This window comes from Uranotaenia lowii, chromosome 3 (assembly GCF_029784155.1).
Source record: "Uranotaenia lowii strain MFRU-FL chromosome 3, ASM2978415v1, whole genome shotgun sequence".
Taxonomy (NCBI): Eukaryota; Metazoa; Arthropoda; class Insecta; order Diptera; family Culicidae; genus Uranotaenia; species Uranotaenia lowii.
The window spans coordinates 174,659,085-174,677,612 of NC_073693.1; the positions used below are offsets into that span (position 1 = coordinate 174,659,085).

Here is an 18,528-nt window from a genome sequence, read left to right on the forward strand (position 1 = left end):
TTCCACAGGAGCAGAATTTTGGCAAAACATAATATTTCATAAAAAATAACCAGCAAATACATACTTTATATACTCGGGACCTTGCCACGAGCAGACATGATATAGGACTCAACCGCTGGAATTTGTTTAAAATAGGGTATTTCATAAGTTTTGTCGTTCATCAGAAATCATCTGTCCCAAAGCCTCGGAACCGGCTATACAGCTTACGAGCTCTGGAACTAGCAAAAATTTAGTGTTTGAGGTGTGGTTGAAATGACTCATTACCAGGCAACACTTTCAGCTTATCGGAGAAAAATTTTTTTTTGGAAATTTCAGCGATCTACCCTTAGTTTTTCGCTTTTTGAAAATTAAAAATGCTGGTATGAGACTTGATTCTCTGATGACCCTTAGCCGAAGTTGCCGATCATATGCTTCACTCCAATGCTTGATTTGAACTTTGTGGACATTTTTGACAGTATTTGCATACTTTCGACCACTCACATACAGTAATTCTTCGAATAATCAACGGTTTTGTCAGCTATCAATTTGATTATGATGGATTTTGAATGAAACTGTGTAAAATTATTTTTTCCTTTTTCTCTTGCATCGTTAATATTTCAAAAACGCGTAATTTTTAAATTTTGAAAAAAATATGTCGGATAGTACTTTTAACAGGCAACAATTTGCTGCCAAAATTTTGAAAGTCCAATTACTAGTAAACGAGTTATCAGCAAAAGAAAGTGTCCCATTTCTAAAAGAACTAAGCTTTACAAGATAGTCATTTTCATAATATTAATCATATTTTAGCACAAAAACACTAGTCTAGTCAGTGATTTTTTTGCAAAGGTTTTTATTTCCAAGAAAACAAGTAAAAGCTGTCGAGAATCAGATATTTTACTAGTCTAAATTGTTTTGCAAATAGCCAAAACTGTTTTAAATGTACCTATCATAAAATCACATAAGATACAATTTTTTGTTTGGTAGGTGAATACACTTGACAAAAAAAACCTTCGTGGCACCCTTCAAAAAACACCGAAAGAAATTTGAATCCAACACGTTTCGACCGCACAATAATGGCACTCGCCGCAATATGTTTTTGTCTTATTAAGACGATCGCTCAAATCCGGCTCTAAGAATAGCGAACAACGGAAAGTTATTTTTGCAACCGAGAATCGTGAAAAACAAGCTTTTCAACAACACTTGCTCGATTGAAGACGGCCAACCAAGCGTATAGCCTCTTGTGACAAAAGTATAAAGAATGAAAAAACCAACCGCCCGGTAATGAATTTTTCATTCACATTATTTCATTGTATCGCTATGTGTGTAGTATTCAGGGTTGCTAGCGAGTTTTCGTTTTGAAATTCCAAAGTTTTTCCCGGTTTTTCCCAGGTTTTTTCCCGGTTATAAATAATGGTCTTCTCGATATTTTTTATACTCGTCTTATATATAAAAATGAAGGCGTTTTCTTTGTAACAACATTACGTACAAACGGACGGTCGGAATGAAGTGAAATTTGGTATCCGAGGGTTTTTCGGGCCAGAGATGGTTTGTATTTTAGTTTCGAGAATGTCACATTTTATGGAAGGGAGGGCTCCCATACAAAACCAACCAGAAATGGGACACAACTCGAACAACTTGAAGACGATTTTCATGAAAACTGATTCCCGAGCACGAAGAAATTAAAGATGTGTTGATGAAACATTTTCTAACGATTTATTGAGTAACAGGTGAAAAGAAGTTTACCGGGTCAGCTAGTTTTCATATAAAATCATGGTGAATAAAAAAAAATCAATATACAGGGCTTCAAATTTCTAATAAATGTATCCCAAAACTTGTAAACCGGTTAGAAATCATGACAAACACACTTCGGCGTCTTCTAACACGTAGTCTTTTCGTATCAATTGACAGATTTTCATGATTATTTTTAACAAATCTAACGAACGGGGCATCTATTCGTTGTTTTGCTCCGCAATTTCATCAATTTTGCAAAAATAAGTCCGATTAATTTATCTTGAAACTATGATGTAGTACTTACAACCAATATAATTTTCAAGATTTTTTATAAAGTTCTAGAAAAAAAAGGTATAATTTGTATAGAAATCTGTTTAAAAGACATCCAAACATACTATAAAATCATTATTTTCCATATGCAGTTATATTTGTTGGTACAAATACGAAGGCATGTTTTTGAAAAAAAAATTTTAACTGAATTGAACAATGAATAACTTTCGTAATAGTCATTTGAACTAAAGGTTCGTGAAAATATAGAAATCTCGCCTGATCTTTCATTACGTCGTTTGAAACATCTTAAGAATTCACAGAAAACTGCTGAAAAGTTATCAAAACAACTTTAAATTCTGTATTTTACATATAGAATATGCTGTCCAGGCTACAAATATTCTAAATGGAAGAATTGCGTCCGCTCATTTTTTTCATACGACGTAATAAAAGCTCATGCAAGAAATCGTGTATAATACAGGGCTGAGCTTTAATTGTTTGAGTGTAGGATATTATTTTTGATCAGGTTTAAGACCTTAGATTTCGGACACTTTAAGCAACAGCTTAACGTAGAATGAATTCAAAATTTAACACTTGCAATGTAATGCTTCCTTCCTCAGGCCAATTCAAAAGAAATACAGAACAACAATAACATTGGAACACCAATATCTTTTTCTGGTAAAAAGAAGTATAACTCTGCTCAAAAACGTCTCACGCTGCCAAATTATTTGGCTTTTGCATAAATATTTTCATGAAATATGTATATCGAACACTGAATAATTTGACGTCGAAACTAAAACTAGTACAGCCGAATCTGGATGTGCGAGAAACCTCAATAGTGAGAGAAAACATCAAGTCTCAAGCTTTGCAAAACACAAAACCTCTTCAAATGAGAGTGTAAAACCTCTATAAGCTAGAGTCGTTTTCCTGACTAGACCAGGGAAATTGGAGAAAATAACACTTTTGTACCATATTGAAACTTACTCAGAAACCTTCGAACTGATGCATCAACTGGTGTCAGGTGCATTTCTAACAAATACACATTGAATAGTTGCATTTCTAGATCACTTTTAAGCATTTGTATGTTGCTGACCCATTATAAAATAGAACCTGGTTAAGTTAGAATCCTCTTCAAGCGAGAAAAAAAGTTCAGTGCTTTGGACTTTAACTTATCCAGGATCGACTGTAGTTAGTTTTGTCTATAATAGTTTCATTGTTAAATTTATAACATTTGAGTTATGCTTGTAAGTGTAGCACACTTGCGGAGAGCGAAAAAAATGAGATAACTCATATTTCTCCGCAATTTGTTAAAAAAGCGATTCAAACTTCGATTGTTTACAAATGAACGAATAAGCGTTTATGAGATAATTCTATATCGAGACTCTTAAAAAATACTCCCAAATTTTGAAATAATTTTAAAAATATCTTTGAAACTCTGTGAAAAAATTTCAAAACATGTAAATTTTCCCGGTGAGGTGCCGAAATTCCCGGTTTTTTCCCGGTTTCCCGGTGAGATGATGAAATTCCAAAGTTTTTCCCGGTTTTCCCGGTTTTCCCGGTTCGCTAGCAACCCTGAGTATTGCAATGGCAGTTGTAATAACTCATTCTTTCCTCTACGTCCATACAGGATTTTTTTCATCTAATAATTGTTTCTGAATATATCCTTAGTTTATAGCGTAAACAAGTCTTCAAAGCTAACCAAAAACACTTGAAAATTTATTAACGATTTTTAAACTCCTACCTACCTACCTAAGGGTCCGACGCATAGGGCTGAGATAAAAGATTTTTACTGTTCTGGCCATCCGGAGCCAGCGTCTTCACTTGCCGCCAGCCAAGGTTTTAGTCAACTGTGCGGATTTCAGCAGCGATTCACAAAAACTTGCAGTTTTCGCGTCGTCACCGCATATGTGCACCAAGTTTTGCACCCGTACAAGAATACGGATCTAACATTTGGGTTGAAGTTTCGAATTTTATTTCATAGAGAGGTCTAGCGAGACCACCAGATATTTCGGAGACTTGCAAACGCAAATCTGGCTTTTCTGATCCGGGGTTCCATGTCTTTCTTGATACCACCATCAGGAGTTATCTGATTCTCAAGATACCTCCTGATACTCCACTAATCTTGTTGCCCAGCTACCACGAAATTTTCTGTTCCTTGTTGCTCAGCTACCAAGGATTTCCTGTGTTGATTTCCATCGACTTGATCTGGAAAAAATGGTTGAAAGTTTGTCCAGGAGGAGAAGAATCTATCAAATCCTTGGTGGATCAAAGATCATCAAACCGGTCAAAGCCATTTACTCACTCAAGTTTTCGATGTTAATGAACAACCCAAAGTTGCTGTTTAACCTTGGAAGAAAGTCGGTAATGCCGGTAATGCAACGTTCTGTGTAAAGAAACATTTTTCCCAGCAAATTGTTTTGTAAAATGTTTCATTTATGCTTCCTGAACGATTTTTTTTTATAAAAATAATCTTGAAAAGTTTTTTGAAAGCCTGAAGCACGATGTAGAAACGGCTGATATTAAAATTCAAGTTTTTTTTCTTGATTTGTGTTTGGTCGTTCCTGGGTTTTGACCAAATTTGCACGGATTTTTACTCGAAATTTTGGAATCGAATGCCCGGATTTTGCCAGGTTTGGTTTTAGATAAAATAGCCTGGATTTGTCTACGTGCTGGAAAAATTCTGGCAACCATTGCACAGTGGTGCAGAACATCAATCTAGCTGTACGAAATTAATAACGCCCAGGGATGAAGAGATAGACATTTTATGTCTTCAGCAACATTGTTCAGTTTTACAAGGAGCATATTCTAGTGTCAAAATTTTTGCCGAGGGGTCCACCGATAGCGAGATAAAAATGCTAACTTTTTTGTTTTTCAAATTAGGGCTTTGATGTCTTCGACAAACTTGTTTATCTGATCAAAATACATAAGTTTGTTGAATATGTCAAAGTCCTGTCACATCACCCTTAGGAGTTACAGTCAAAGTAAAAAAAATCTGTTGAAAAAACAGTTTTTTGAGCCTAACACGTTATAGATTGGATAAAATGGTTCGCTGTCTTTGAAACAAAGTTGTAACAAGCCACGATCTTCAATTGTCTCATACATTATGATGGGTTTAGAAGTTGCTGAAGTTCTATAGAAAGCATTTAGTGTAATTTATTGGCAATTTTGGAAGGCTCGTTCATCGAAAAGTGCACATTTTCGCAACACTCCCTTTTTTGTGATTATTTTTTATGATAAGCGGAACCATTTTCATTTGGAATTAGCGCGGAAATCGGTGGAAATAGTAGAAATTTGAATGATTGAAAATACGCATTTTATGTAAAAATTACCTGTTTTACTTAGGCTGGAACAAATATCAATTTCTTCTTTTGTCACCTCCCCCTTCGAAATTTCCAAAAACCCGAAGGGGGGAAAAAATAAAGTTTGAAGTATTTTATGTTAATTTCGACGAAAAATTCAAATATCCGCAAGATTACAAGACCAACATACAAATTTTGAAAGATGTGAGTTTTTCCACCTTTTCTAATCTTGATTTTATTGAATTATTCGATAGTAAAAGTACTTGATTTATAGGTTTTGTTCAATGATGGAGTATGGAATTTGGTTGCATACAAGCTTTCGTGCGATTTATTCCAATTTATTTGTTTTTCGCATTATTTTTTATTGTCCCCCCCCCTTACGATGTTCCAACTCCGAGTGACAAAAGAAGGATTTAAAATTTGTTCGGGCCTTATAGAAAAAACGTTAAAACATTTAATTTATTAATAAAATGTTGCAGTTTTCTTTTATATATTTTGTTTTGTTAAAAGGCATTTAAATTCGATTAAAACTTATGAATCAACGAAAAGACAAAAGCGAATTGCTTGTAAGATTGGATACTTGGATACAGTTACTTGGAACCTATATTGTAATGGCAAAATTCTATTATTCAAATACTAATTAAGTGCTCTACCAAATTTAACAGATAAGTTCCATTCATTTTTTTGGGGTTTAAATTATATGAAAAATCGAATTTAAATGTCTTTTAATAGAACAAAATTTATAAAAGAAAACTGCAACACTTTATTAATAAATGAAATGTTTTAACGTCGGCAGTCATTCGATCTAATCCATTACGATGAGGCAAAGTTGCGGTCATTGTCTCACTCCAGCAGTCACCGGAATTGGGTTAGAACAGACACCGTCGTGCAGAACCTTGCAAGAAAATGCCTCGTACTCGATGAAATAGACTAGTTTCAGATGTTTTAATGGTTTAGTCGATGGAATGTTTTTCCGAAATCGATGAACACCAGCAGAAGAGAGTCCTGGAATTCGTTGATTTGTTTTAGTTGTACAGATCAAAGGTATACCACGCCAGTTACCGCACTCTGTCAAGTCTTTTTTCTTCGGGACCTTTACGAGGATACCCTGCATCCAGTCGGCCGGGAATGTTGCAGTATACAAGATGTCAGCTAAAAGACGGTGCTACATTTGTGCTGACAAGGCAGGGTCGGCTTTGAGCATTTCAGCAGGATTGCAATCGATCACAGTCACTTTGTTAGATTTTATGACTTTGATTGCCGCTTCTATTTCACCTACTGTTGGCGCTTCGAGCGCTTCGGTTTGGAGATACTCTTTTTGGTGTAGTTTCGACGTCATTGTCTCATGTGTAACGAAAACTTTCGTGTTTTTGCCACAGTTGCAAATGCCCTGCTACATCATAAATTTTCGTGCAAATTTGTAGGCAAAAACAAATTTAAATTTGACTGGAAAAATTGTTTGACCAGGGATTTGCCCCAAGTCAGCCTTGACAAAGGTTTCAACCTCCATCAGAAGACATCAGAATTTGGTCACCAGCTGGTCGTATAGAGTATAGTCGTATTTGAAGTTTTGCGGCTTGTAACTTTATTCGGGTGCATCCAAATAAAAAAAATCTACGGAGACCCTCAATGACCTTTTGAAATCTTTAATTTTGCATCATTACTTGTTTATGGACGCACCCTGAAAGCACTGACCATCAGGTTTCATTTGGCTCATCTTGCCCGAAAGGAGACAGTGAACTTTTTCGCTCCTAATAATTGTGAGGAAATTTTAAATGAGCATTTCATCATCTGCTGCTGAGAGAGCCAAGAGAAATTTTTTCTCTAACGAATGATCACTCTTCTACTGTCAGAGCACTGTTGGTTTGTGACTCTGAAAACACCTCATTAGCGCTACGTGTGATCAGTGAAATGAATTGCTCAGTGAAGGCAAGGGCATAGTTTTACTATTCTCATCGCTCCTAAGAGAAAAAGAAATGCAAATCGCAAATGAAATTTGATCGTTTCACCAAATCACGTGGACAGCTTTAATGTGTGATTGAACCGTCCTCTTTCTATATGAAATTATGGAACATTGGCCTCAGCAAGTGCTGAAATCAGACTTGTAAACCATCGACATTTTCTCTGACAGTCGCACAGCCTGCTTTTATCAGTATCATTGTTCGTGCCATCAAACGAATGCGACCGAAAACTTGCCGAACAGTCGACTACCATCAAACGAAACGACATTCATTCTTCTTTGTGTGATTGTCGAACGAAATTTCGTGTCTTGGTACACGAGAGGGATAATTTGATGGTCAAGCGACCATCATTCCCGACAGTTTACGACATCGCCTATCTCTTTCACGCAGCAGAATTTACAGACTCAATAAGCAAATGCAATCTTTTCTATTCACTCCCTCCTGTTGAAAAAAAAATGCGTCACTCTGCAGCGCCGGGTGATGTTTGGATGTGTTGGTCGAGCAATATGGAATGATTATCTCGATTATCTACGCAAGAGGGATGACAGTCAAACAACTAACCACAAAAAAGATCAAAATTTCGTTTGACATTTTTTTGCTCTCCGATCAAACGATTGCGCTCTCCACGATTGTCACGAACGATGTGTGGTGATGGTCTCCGGAAAAATTCAAACGATGGTGACCAATTACAAGCCTGGCTGAAATAAACCACAACCGAAGCGTCCTTCCCTGTTTGGTCGTTGATTTCTCAGCCAGTAACTGAGAAGCTGATGAACATTTCTCCCTGCGAGAATGAAATTGGGTGACTGCGTTTTTTAAATGCTCTGCAACAAAACGTGGGGTGCTTGATCGGTTTCAGTGTGAGAAAGCATGTTTCTCTTAGGAGTTTAACAAGCAGATGAGAAAAAGTGAGCAAAAATCAAGAGAATCGAAGAAGCCTGCTGACCATAGTGACTGGACACTCGATTTCGTTTGTTGGATAATTTTTCCAGCAGTACGCAATATCGATGCCAGAGTGCGCATCGATGGCTTTTGATGGAATGTCATCCCAGTTGGAAAGTGCCACCCAAATTTCAAGGAAAAATAGGCGGTTTCGACGATATTGCGTATTCAAAGAAAAATTGGATTTATGTAACGGTAGTTAGACCAAGCCCACCAATGGTTGCTAAACCGCGAATCGAGTACATTCAGCAACATATTTATCAACCCATCATCGCACCAACAGTCGCTAACTTGATTCGAGAAATAGCATTCGAGCAGTAGGTTGTTACAGGATGCGTTTATGTAGCAACCCGGTAGCAACGCAGCCGGTAGTTGCTATCAGAAAATAAACAAACACAATTACCAACCTGGATCGCAACAATGGGTGCGAAAATAAGTAAGTAGATAAAAACGCAACCAATCAAAACTTCTAAAATACCGACAGAAATAGCAACTTGCGGTGGGCTTGGTCTTAGACCCGAAATTTGACAACCCTAATTTGACAGCTCTGCTGATAGGTTGCATTTTGGTCAGTGTAGCCGAGAAACACTAAAGCAAATCATCATATGATGTGTATATCGTTATTTCCAAGATGCACTAAATTATCATTTGAATGAATGGATCGACTTTCTGGCGAGTTTTGTAAATTATTAGATATCGATAAGAGTCGGTTACTTCAAAACATCTATGACTTATTTGAAACATTCTTTGTACTGTATATTATGTGCTAATGTTGAATGTTTGTGTTAACTCAACTCATTCAAATTTAGGATTACAAGTTTTGTTTAGTTTCAATATTTTTATCGCGCAAGCACTTTAACTTCAGAAGTCGGACTTCCGACGAGGAAAAATTATGTTTGTACAAAATTGTCGGAAGTAAGTGTTGTCAGTTCCCAAACGATTCACAATATTTGTTTGTTTGAATCGAATGGCGATTTGCAACAAAGCTGTTTGATACGTTGTTGGTTTTTACTTAATATTTAAATATTTATTTTCACGGCTCCAGCATTTTTTTTTCTTAAAATGTTTTTGAATCTTCTAATAAACATGTAAAATACTACGTAATCTATAAGGTTGCGTGCCAGCATCCTTTTTCAGTCGTTTTGTTTTTGGATTTTCATCCGCAAGGATGATTCATCGTTCAAGATTTTTCAGTCTTTTTTAATTGTTTCGATTATAGTCGTTTAAACATCTTTATGTCATTCGCGACTTGTATCAACGATGCAGTTGGCGAACAGTCATTAAAAAACTTATCCGGTACATCTTTGATCGATGTTTACTTTTGGGCTCGAGCTCACGGACATCGGCTCAGGAAGCAGCTGACTTGCCAACTGAGCTATATCACAAGTCGTTATTCAAATAACGATTGAAAAATCTTGAGAAATGAATCATCCTTGCGAATGAAAATCACAAAAAAATCAGCAACTAACAAAAGTAATTTGACTACTTTTTGGCATTTTTACCGAAACTAAACTCTGTGATAGTTTTTGACAATTTGCTCCGAACACGAAAATTTGCCAAAAAGATTCAAAGTTTGAAAGAAAAATACCATTTTTTGTATGTTAATCCCTCGATTTTGTGTATGAATATACGAAGAAAAACAAAAACAAAACTTCCTTCTGAGTGAAGTTTTAAATCAAGTTTACTGAAGTTCTTTAGGTAAACAATGTTCCAATCAGAACGTTACCATGTGCAGTAATCATTTTAATTGGTTTCAAATGTTGTTTGGCTTAGTAAAAAACGCATGAAAGTGTTCTGAAGATTTATTTCAGTTTGAAAGTGAAAAAAATGTTTCGAAAAAAGCCTGTGCATAGATTAGCTACGGAAAAATGAAAAATTTAAGAAAGTTGAAGTTAGAAGCTATACGTTGCCACTTAGAATATATTTTTTTGGATTTTTTTAAGATCATGACAACAAAAAATGTAAAAAAAGTGATGCAAAAACTGTACTTTTCAATCAATGAATCGTCAGAATTGTTTAAGTCACTCCAGATAAATTTTGTGAAGAGAATTGCAAAGTTGACGTAATTTGGCATATTTTCGCATCTTCAGATTGTGAAAATACGGAACACAGATTTTTTGACGAATTTCTAACAATGGCCGTTTTTCGAACTTGCTATGGATTTTGAGTATTCTAACGTAAGATTTCCGCAATAAATTTATATTCACCAGAAAAGCAATTTCATACCGATTTTAGTGGTGTAGTTATATTAGCGCTGCAATACTTAACACAAATATGATTAACACAAAACTAAAAGCAAATCTGAAAAATTTACGTTTCAGACGCTGCACGAGCTTTTGAACGGAGATATAGTGCCTTTTTAAACCCTAATATTTTGTAAACCATTAAGAAAAACGCTGATTTGGACTAGACAATTTAGAGCAAAAGTAGACCTAACTTGTTCGATTTTTTTCTGAGGAATTGAATGGAAACTGTTTGAGCTACAGCTGATTTTACTCTCAATTTACCAACGTTATTCAATTTATTCAGAAAAAAGCATGTTCGGACAGGAAAATTTCGGAACAAATGAGAACTAACTGGTGTATTTTTTTTCCGAGGAATCGAATGAAGACTATTTGAACCATCGCACGAATCGGAAAATGTAGTTGTGACTGTTTTGCCTTCAATTCCCTTACAGTTTTCAAATATTTCAGAAAAATGCATGTTCGAACTTGAAAATTTAAAACCAAATGAAACATATGAGGCCCTTGAAGCCAAAGGGGTATAAGTGCATAAAAGCTTATTTCGAGAAAACAAGCTTTTAAATTGATGTGTTTGGCAATTTTCCATATATTTTTCAGGAATTTGTATTTTTCATTCTAATGTAAAAGTACGTAAATAAAATTCTAAAATTCCAAAAAAAAAATCATCAAATATAGTTTGTAATGTGAAGAATCGTTTCGCATCATTTACTCAAAATCGACCATTTTGTCACTTATACCCCTTTGGCTCTGAGAGCCTCATATCTTATGTGTTTTTCTTAGGAATCGAATGAATGCTGTTTGAGCCAAATATTTAAAAAAATGTAGGGGAATTGAGGGTAAAATCGGCCATTACATTAGTTTCCGATGCGTGCGGTGGCTAAATAGCCTTCATTTGATTTCTCGGAAAAAATCACATAAGATAAGTCACATTTGGTTCAAAATTTTTAAGTTCGAACATGCATTTTTCTGAAATATTCGAAAACTGTATGAGAATTGAAGGCAAAACAGCCACAACTAACGTTAGGAGAAATTTTTCACATTTTTAAGTAATTAAAAAAAGCATTCAAATTTTGTTGCAATCTACTGCGTACCACCCTCAAATTCCTATCTTTAGCTGAAAGCAAAGTATCATCAGCAAATAATCTTCTACATTTTCCTTCTGGTACATCAGGAAGATCAGAAGTAAAAATATTGGATAAAATTGGCCCAAGTATACTACCCTGAGGGACACCAGCTCTAATGGGTGTCCTTTCAGAGCATGAATTTATAGCTTACTTGTAAGGTTCGGCTAGTCAAGTAATTTTGAATAATTTTTGTTAGATATACAGGAAAATCAAGTCGAGCTAATTTAGCTACTAAACCTTTGTGTCAAACACTGTCAAAAGCTTTTTCAATATCTAGAAGAGCAACACCAGTTGAATAACCTTCAGATTTGCTAGCGTAAATCATATAAGTTACACTTAAAAGTTGATGTGTAGTAGAATGTCCATGACGAAAACCAAATTGTTCATCAGGGAAAATAGAATTCTGATTAATGTGAATCATCATTCTATTCAGAATAACCCTCTCAAATAGTTTACTTAGAGAAGGAAGCAAACTAATTGGTCGATAACTTGAAAGCTCTGAAGCACTTTTTCCAGGTTTCAAAATTGGAGTTACTTTGGCATTTTTCCATTTATTGGGAAAATGCCAAGTGAAAACATTTATTAAAGATTTTCACTAAAAAATCAACAGAATATAGAAAGTCCCATCTTCCCCCGGTGCTTTCATATTTTTAATGTTTTTGAAAATCAATTTAATAATTTCATCAATATTTGTCTCACAAGAACTTTGAAATAAATTTTGCCTAGAAAGAATATTATTCAAGGGAAATTTGAGCATCAATTGGACTAACAACGTTTAAATTCAAATCATGAGCAGACTCAAATTGTTGGGCTCCTTCTGCATTAGTTAAAATAAGTTTATCCCCATTCAAAGTAGGAATTGGCTTCTGGGGCTTTTTCAGAATTCGAAACAGGGTTCATTTGGGGTGCTATACATGGATTTGTGAATACTAACTTGCTAGTAATGAGTTAGTAATTTGTATCTTTACAAGCTGTATCGGAGAGAAAAAAAACTATCTTGTCTATAAACTTCAGTTTGCCGAATTGTCTCATCCATCATGCAAATCTCTCACGACCGGCTCTCATCCCAGATCATGGGGTGATGGGAAGCTCTTTGAAAAGTGGTTCGTTTTTTTTTTTTTGTTTCTTCACTTTGCACCGTCTCTCGTCAAAACCCACAGACAACAACCGTTCAGTCCAAGAGCGGAGCAGTAAATTTAGCCCATTCGGAAAATTCGTGATCGAGTGAAAAACACTTGCGCTAGCTGCCTTTCAGTGTCCGTTCGAAAATGTTGGCGTTCGCATAGTAGCGGTGTCTCCGGCTTTTTTTTCGTACTTCCGTCGCGATTTTTCTTTTTTGTTTAAGTTCTCGTCGATTTTTATCGTTTTGTGTTACGCGATTACTTTTTAATACTTTTAAAAAAGTTCTAACTGTTTCTGGATAAAACGAAGATTTTTGAATTTTAATACTAAATTTTTGAACGTTGGTTTTTAACAACAACGAACGAAAAAAAAATCGAGCAGTGATTGACAAAAGGTAGCTTCACGCGGAAACAATAACCTGCAGTTTTTTTCTTGGTTCTGACAAAATTGACCTAAATTACCGAATCGGCTGTTACCAGATCGACTTAATATGGCTATGGAAAATATGACACTTTTCTCATTTAAACTGACGAATTGCATTTGCACACCGTAGGGTGTTTTGAAATACGCATCGCTGTTGAAAAATCGTGCAAAAATTTGCCGTGACAAAAAGAGCTCTTGCTTAAAAATACGTCGCTGTTCGTGCCCTGAGCTGCTTGAAGATCCAAAAATAATTCGTTCCTTTGGCCTGTTTGAACCTGAGTGACAGATACGGTTGCCTGGGATTATATATCTATAATTTCGTTTTGCAGTGCAGTTCATAAAATTTTCTGTTAACAATCATCACAGCAATTTTGAGCAGAATTTAACTAATTGATTCGAGTTTCAATTTCTAAACTGACCAAGGTCTACAAATACAAGAATTCCAATAATCGTTATAGTGAAGAAAAGTGACATATTTCTCAACTAATTTGTCAGCTGGTAAAATTAAAACACATAATATGAATTCGGACATCTAGTCAGAACGAAACAACGAAAAAAGTGAAAAGCAATAAAGTGGCAACACAATAAGTGAAGCAAAATGTCTACGCAAGATGTACGTGGTCGTCCGTCGACACTTTTGCAACGATATCAACCCAAAGGTGGATCACAAAATCCACTACAACAACCGATGGACAATAGACCTATTAGCAGATCAACAAGCCAGCGAAGTCTCCAGAATTCAACACTGCTCCAAAAATACTACAATAAGGCACCCTCACAAGATTTGCAGAGTGAGAATATACCACCACAACCTGACCAGAGCCGTCAAATGCCAACGAAATCCAGCAGTCAACGCAGTTTAGATCAGTCTAAATTTCTCCAGCGTTACCAAAAGCAACACTCTCAAGATTCACAGGATGTGCCGAAACCCGACCCACAGCGTTTCAGTAGCCAAAAGAGTTTGGAAAGTTCAAAATTATTGCAGCGTTATAACCCTGTCAACAACTCTCAAGAATTTAGTGGGCTGGCTGCACGCGAGAGTACACCGGTGGCTCGATTTGCACGTAGTGGTAGTTTAGATCACGACAGGTTGGCCCGGCCATCTCTACTGTCCAAATACACACCGAGGTTTAATCAATCACTGAATCGACACAAAACGATGGGAGTAAGCGGCTACAGCAACTACAGCAGCCAGCAAAGCTTAGAACAATCGGAACCACAACAGTCAACCGGTGATTACAGCAGTGATCATTTCGATCAGTATTCAGCCGCTAATATTCGAAGTCGGTCGTCGAGTATGGCCAAGGGTCTGTCCCGACGAAGCGCACAAAGGGATTTAGAGCCGAGTAGTCAGACCATGGAAATGGAAGTTGATCAAACTCCACTCGAGCCGGTAACACCGGAAACCCTACCTGTGGTTGTAGCTTCCGAGCCCGTTATGGGAAACATAGCGTCCGCTCTGCCTATGCCGATGCCGATGCTAGGATTGATCCCTCCAACACCAACGGTCGAGATGAATTTGCCATCCGCTCCTGAACCTATTCCAGCTGTACAAACTGTTCAGCCTGAGCCGGAGAAACCAAAACGAAAAGAACCACAGAAACCACCTCGTAAAGATCTTGCCTCTTCTACGACCGTGAGTATTCCTACCATTCCCACCATCAAAACAACCATAACCGTCGATCCTCCGAAGCCCATCATCACCTCAAAAAAGGCCGCACCAGTCGTTCCAAAAGAACCATCACCACCATTGTTCAGCAATAGGGACCACATGGAACATTACGGAAGCGCTTCCGTTCCCAATCCATTAACACCTGATCAAACCCCAGCGCATTTACGATCACCACTAACACCACGACCCGCGGCACCTGCAACGCAAGCGAAAAAGGACACTCTGCTACTACCGATCAGCGATTTTAGCAGTCGCCGTAGCATGACAGATCTGAGGAATTCAACAGAACTGGAACCCAACCCATTTGACATGGACATTGATGAGTTCAGTGATAGGCGAGAGTTACGCAGCTTTACGAAGAAGAAAGATCCTGTAAAAAGTACGCTAGCTTCGGCGTTCGAACAGATTGCTGTTCTGTCCGTTCCACAAGCCATGACTAACATCGAGAATAACGACGATGCAATCGAAGCCATGCCACCCGATCGGAAGTTGAAAAAGCGTGATCACACATACCATCCTTCTTTTACACCCAAACAAACCAAACAGGAAGAAAATGAAAAGAAAAAACTAGAAGAAAAGGAAAAACGAGATGCCTTGAAAGCTGAACAGGATCGTAAGAAAGAAGAGGAGCGACTGAAAAAAGAAGACGAAAAGTTGAAAAAAGAGCAGGACAAACTTAAGAAAGAGGAAGAAAAACATCGTAGAGAGGAGGAAAAGTTGCGCGCCATCGATGAAAAGCGTCGAAAAGATGAAGAGGGCAAGCATATCAAAGAAGAACAAAAGAGGCTAAAAACTGAGGAAGATAAACGGCGAAAAGAAGAAGAAAAATTGTTAAAAGAAGAAGAGAAACGCATGAAGGAAGAAGAAAAACGTATCAAAGAAGAAGAAAAGCGAAAAAAAGATGAAGAGAAAAAGAGACAAAAAGCAGAGAAGAAAAAGGGAGCAGCTTCCAAATCGCAAGCTGATGAACAAGAACAAGAGGCGGCGGAAGAGGAACCAATCGATTTTGGAAGTCATTTTGAACAATATAATGCCCCTTCATCGCAACCAGTTCGAAGCTCTTCAATCGGACGACCAAGATCGGGAGGAACCCCTCGAGGAAGTATCGGTGCACTCAATCGCAATACACTACCAACATCAGCATCACAAATGTACAGCAGCCAACAAAGCTTGGACCGCAACACCGGCGTACAATCGAAAATGCTCCAAAGATACGCGAAAAGAAGCGGCTCTCAGGACATGACGCATTCCGAAGAAGCACGTCAATTCATCAGAGACGTTCACAGAAGTCAAGGCAGCCTCGATCAGCAGCGTGTTTCACGTTCGACCTTGCTTCAAAAATACACTCCAAAACCACTGAGCGCTTCGATGGGCAACAGTCAACCCGCACCGGTGACAGCGAACGAAAGCGCTCCAAAATCGACCAGTCAAATCAGTTTGGACAAAAATCGAATGGAAAAATCGGCCCTTTTGCAAAAGTACAAACCCAGGAACGAAACAGTGTCGATAACCATCACAGACACTTCAACGCTGGAGGGCGAGGAGGCTAATCAACGCATGGCCAGCGTGGCTTTCCAAGCCAAAAAACGCACATCGAAAAGCAATACGTTCGATTATCGGTAAGCAAAACAAATATGTACCAAACCCTGTGGGTACCACCATTGATTGATTGGTGATACCAATGTTCACGTTGATTACCTTTTTTATTTAGTAAACTTAGCCGAATTCTGAACTTGAATTTTGTTTTTGGACTCTGATTCTGAATTTGTATTCTATGCTTAATTCTATAATTTGAAAGTTTTATTATGGTTTTACTATGGCATTTTATAAACAGCTAGTTTCATAACAGTTTTATTGTGGTCATAAAAAAATGCTTAGATTATTTATAAGCTATTGGTTTTCAGGTAAATCTGAAAACGCTTATAAAGCTTTTACTAAATAAACTGTTGTTTTTTTTGTAAATAAGTAGTTTAGAAAGAGCTTTTTTTGCATGTTTTATAAAAACCCGCAGTGCTTGATTTTGAAACCGTAATAAAATTATGTGACATTTCTCGATCAAGATGTCAAAACCGGACACGCTTAGGCTAGATTACACATATTTGAATTGGAATTCCCATTTTTACACATTTTTGATAAGTCATGTGCGTTGTTTTTTGAGTTAAATAAAAAAATTGTATAGAAATGCTTGAAATATTTCAAATCACCGAAAGTGGTATGAATATCTCTAAAATGTTAGTATTGAATGAAAGGGCCCATCTAGTATAAGAAAAAATTTGTTTCTTGATGCCACCATTAATACAAAATGGCGGCTTCAGCTATTCTTTTCAAAGCTTTTAATGACTGGAAATTTCATGAAACATCCACAATATGGATATTGGGTGAAATAGCTAAACAAGTAGAAGTCGAAGTTCGTTGTCCGACGCCATCTTAAAAACCAAGATGGTTTCATCCGCTCAACTTTAAAATGCTGTAAATGACTGAACATTTTGATTCGCGGACAAGTGATTGATCGAAGCAGACGTGTTTTCGGGATTCGGGAACCAAAAGTGAAACTCTCATTGTTTCAATAGCCTTGAAGGCTATTGTGTAGTTTCTTTTGTATAAACGGAATCTTTCCCAGGAAAGATATAAAGAAAAATGGCAACAAGCATTCGAAAGAACACCGTGAAGTTGGTTTTCGGACCAAACAGCAAAGTTTCCTCACATTTGGAAGTGTTAACATTCGTCATGCACGATCTTAACCTTTCTATTGCTAATATACACAGCATATATAAAGATGAAAACGGTGGACAGTTTTACGTGAAAATAATGGACGAGCCTGCATTTGCAAATTTTATTGCTAGTGTAGATGAGGAGTACAGTTTTGAATATGAAAATGGTACAGTGAATAAAGTTACAACCGATCAGGCTTCGCGTATTTTACGATACGTTCGCATATTCAATTTACCTCCAGAGATCGAAGATCGTGAAATTCAATATGTGCTCGGACAGTATGGGACAATTAGACAGCATATACGCGAACGATTTCCAAGTGGGGCTGGTGTAAACATTAACACTACTATACGTGGTGTCCACATGGAGATTGTGAAGGAGATTCCAGCAAGTTTTTTCGTTGGACATTTTAAGGCTCGTAGGCTTAAAAAATAATTGTTTTTTTTTTGTAAAGAAGACGGTCTTATAAAGTCGAATTGCCCAAAATTAGCCTTACTCAACGACAAGAAGAACGATCATTCCACTGCATCCACCCTCGGACGACCCGCTAGACCCGTCGTTGATCGCCTGCTTCCCAACACATCGAATATGACGACTCTAAAATCCAACATTTTTCCTGTTAAAACGATCAACACGAACACGTGCTTCAGCGCCGCGAGATGGTATTTCCAGTCTCGCACAAGCAATACAGTCTCCCATGAAATCAGCCCAACTCGATTCTTCACCCTGCCTCCCATCATCAATCGCTCCAAAGCTGATTGCACCAACAGAAACAACAACGAGTGATAGCAGCAGAGACCGAGGATCTGCCGAGGTATTCAAAGTACCGTCATCACCCGGCGCACCGATCGAGATAGAAGAAGAGACAAGCGAATTAGATCGTCGTGCTTCCATCAAACGCACGAAACCAGATTCTCCTGAAAGCTCTGAACATGAAGATACGAACCAGCAGGTCACCGCCGACGTCGAAAGTGGAGAAAATATTGTCAATACCCCTTCGGGTATGATGCTTCGTGGACGTCCTGTAGAAGCGATGGTTCAAGTTAAAAATAA

At 37.3% G+C, this 18,528-nt stretch overlaps 1 protein-coding gene across 7 annotated transcripts in view; it reads left to right on the plus strand.

Annotated features, from left to right (window-relative positions):
* The window catches only part of LOC129758040 (trichohyalin), a 97,559-nt gene that overhangs the window by 68,244 nt on the left and 10,787 nt on the right, over nucleotides 1–18,528 (plus strand). The window contains exons 1-2 of one of the 7 annotated variants that reach the window (XM_055755456.1): nucleotides 12,798–13,062; nucleotides 13,515–16,382. The exons of 4 other annotated variants lie outside the window; for them this stretch is intronic. In XM_055755456.1, the coding sequence (XP_055611431.1) occupies nucleotides 13,690–16,382 (2,693 nt within the window). In that variant the 5' untranslated portion in view covers nucleotides 12,798–13,062; nucleotides 13,515–13,689. Of the gene's footprint in view, nucleotides 1–12,797; nucleotides 13,063–13,514; nucleotides 16,383–18,528 lie in introns of those variants that run through there. 2 more of the 7 variants (XM_055755457.1, XM_055755455.1) reach the window with 2 other exon arrangements.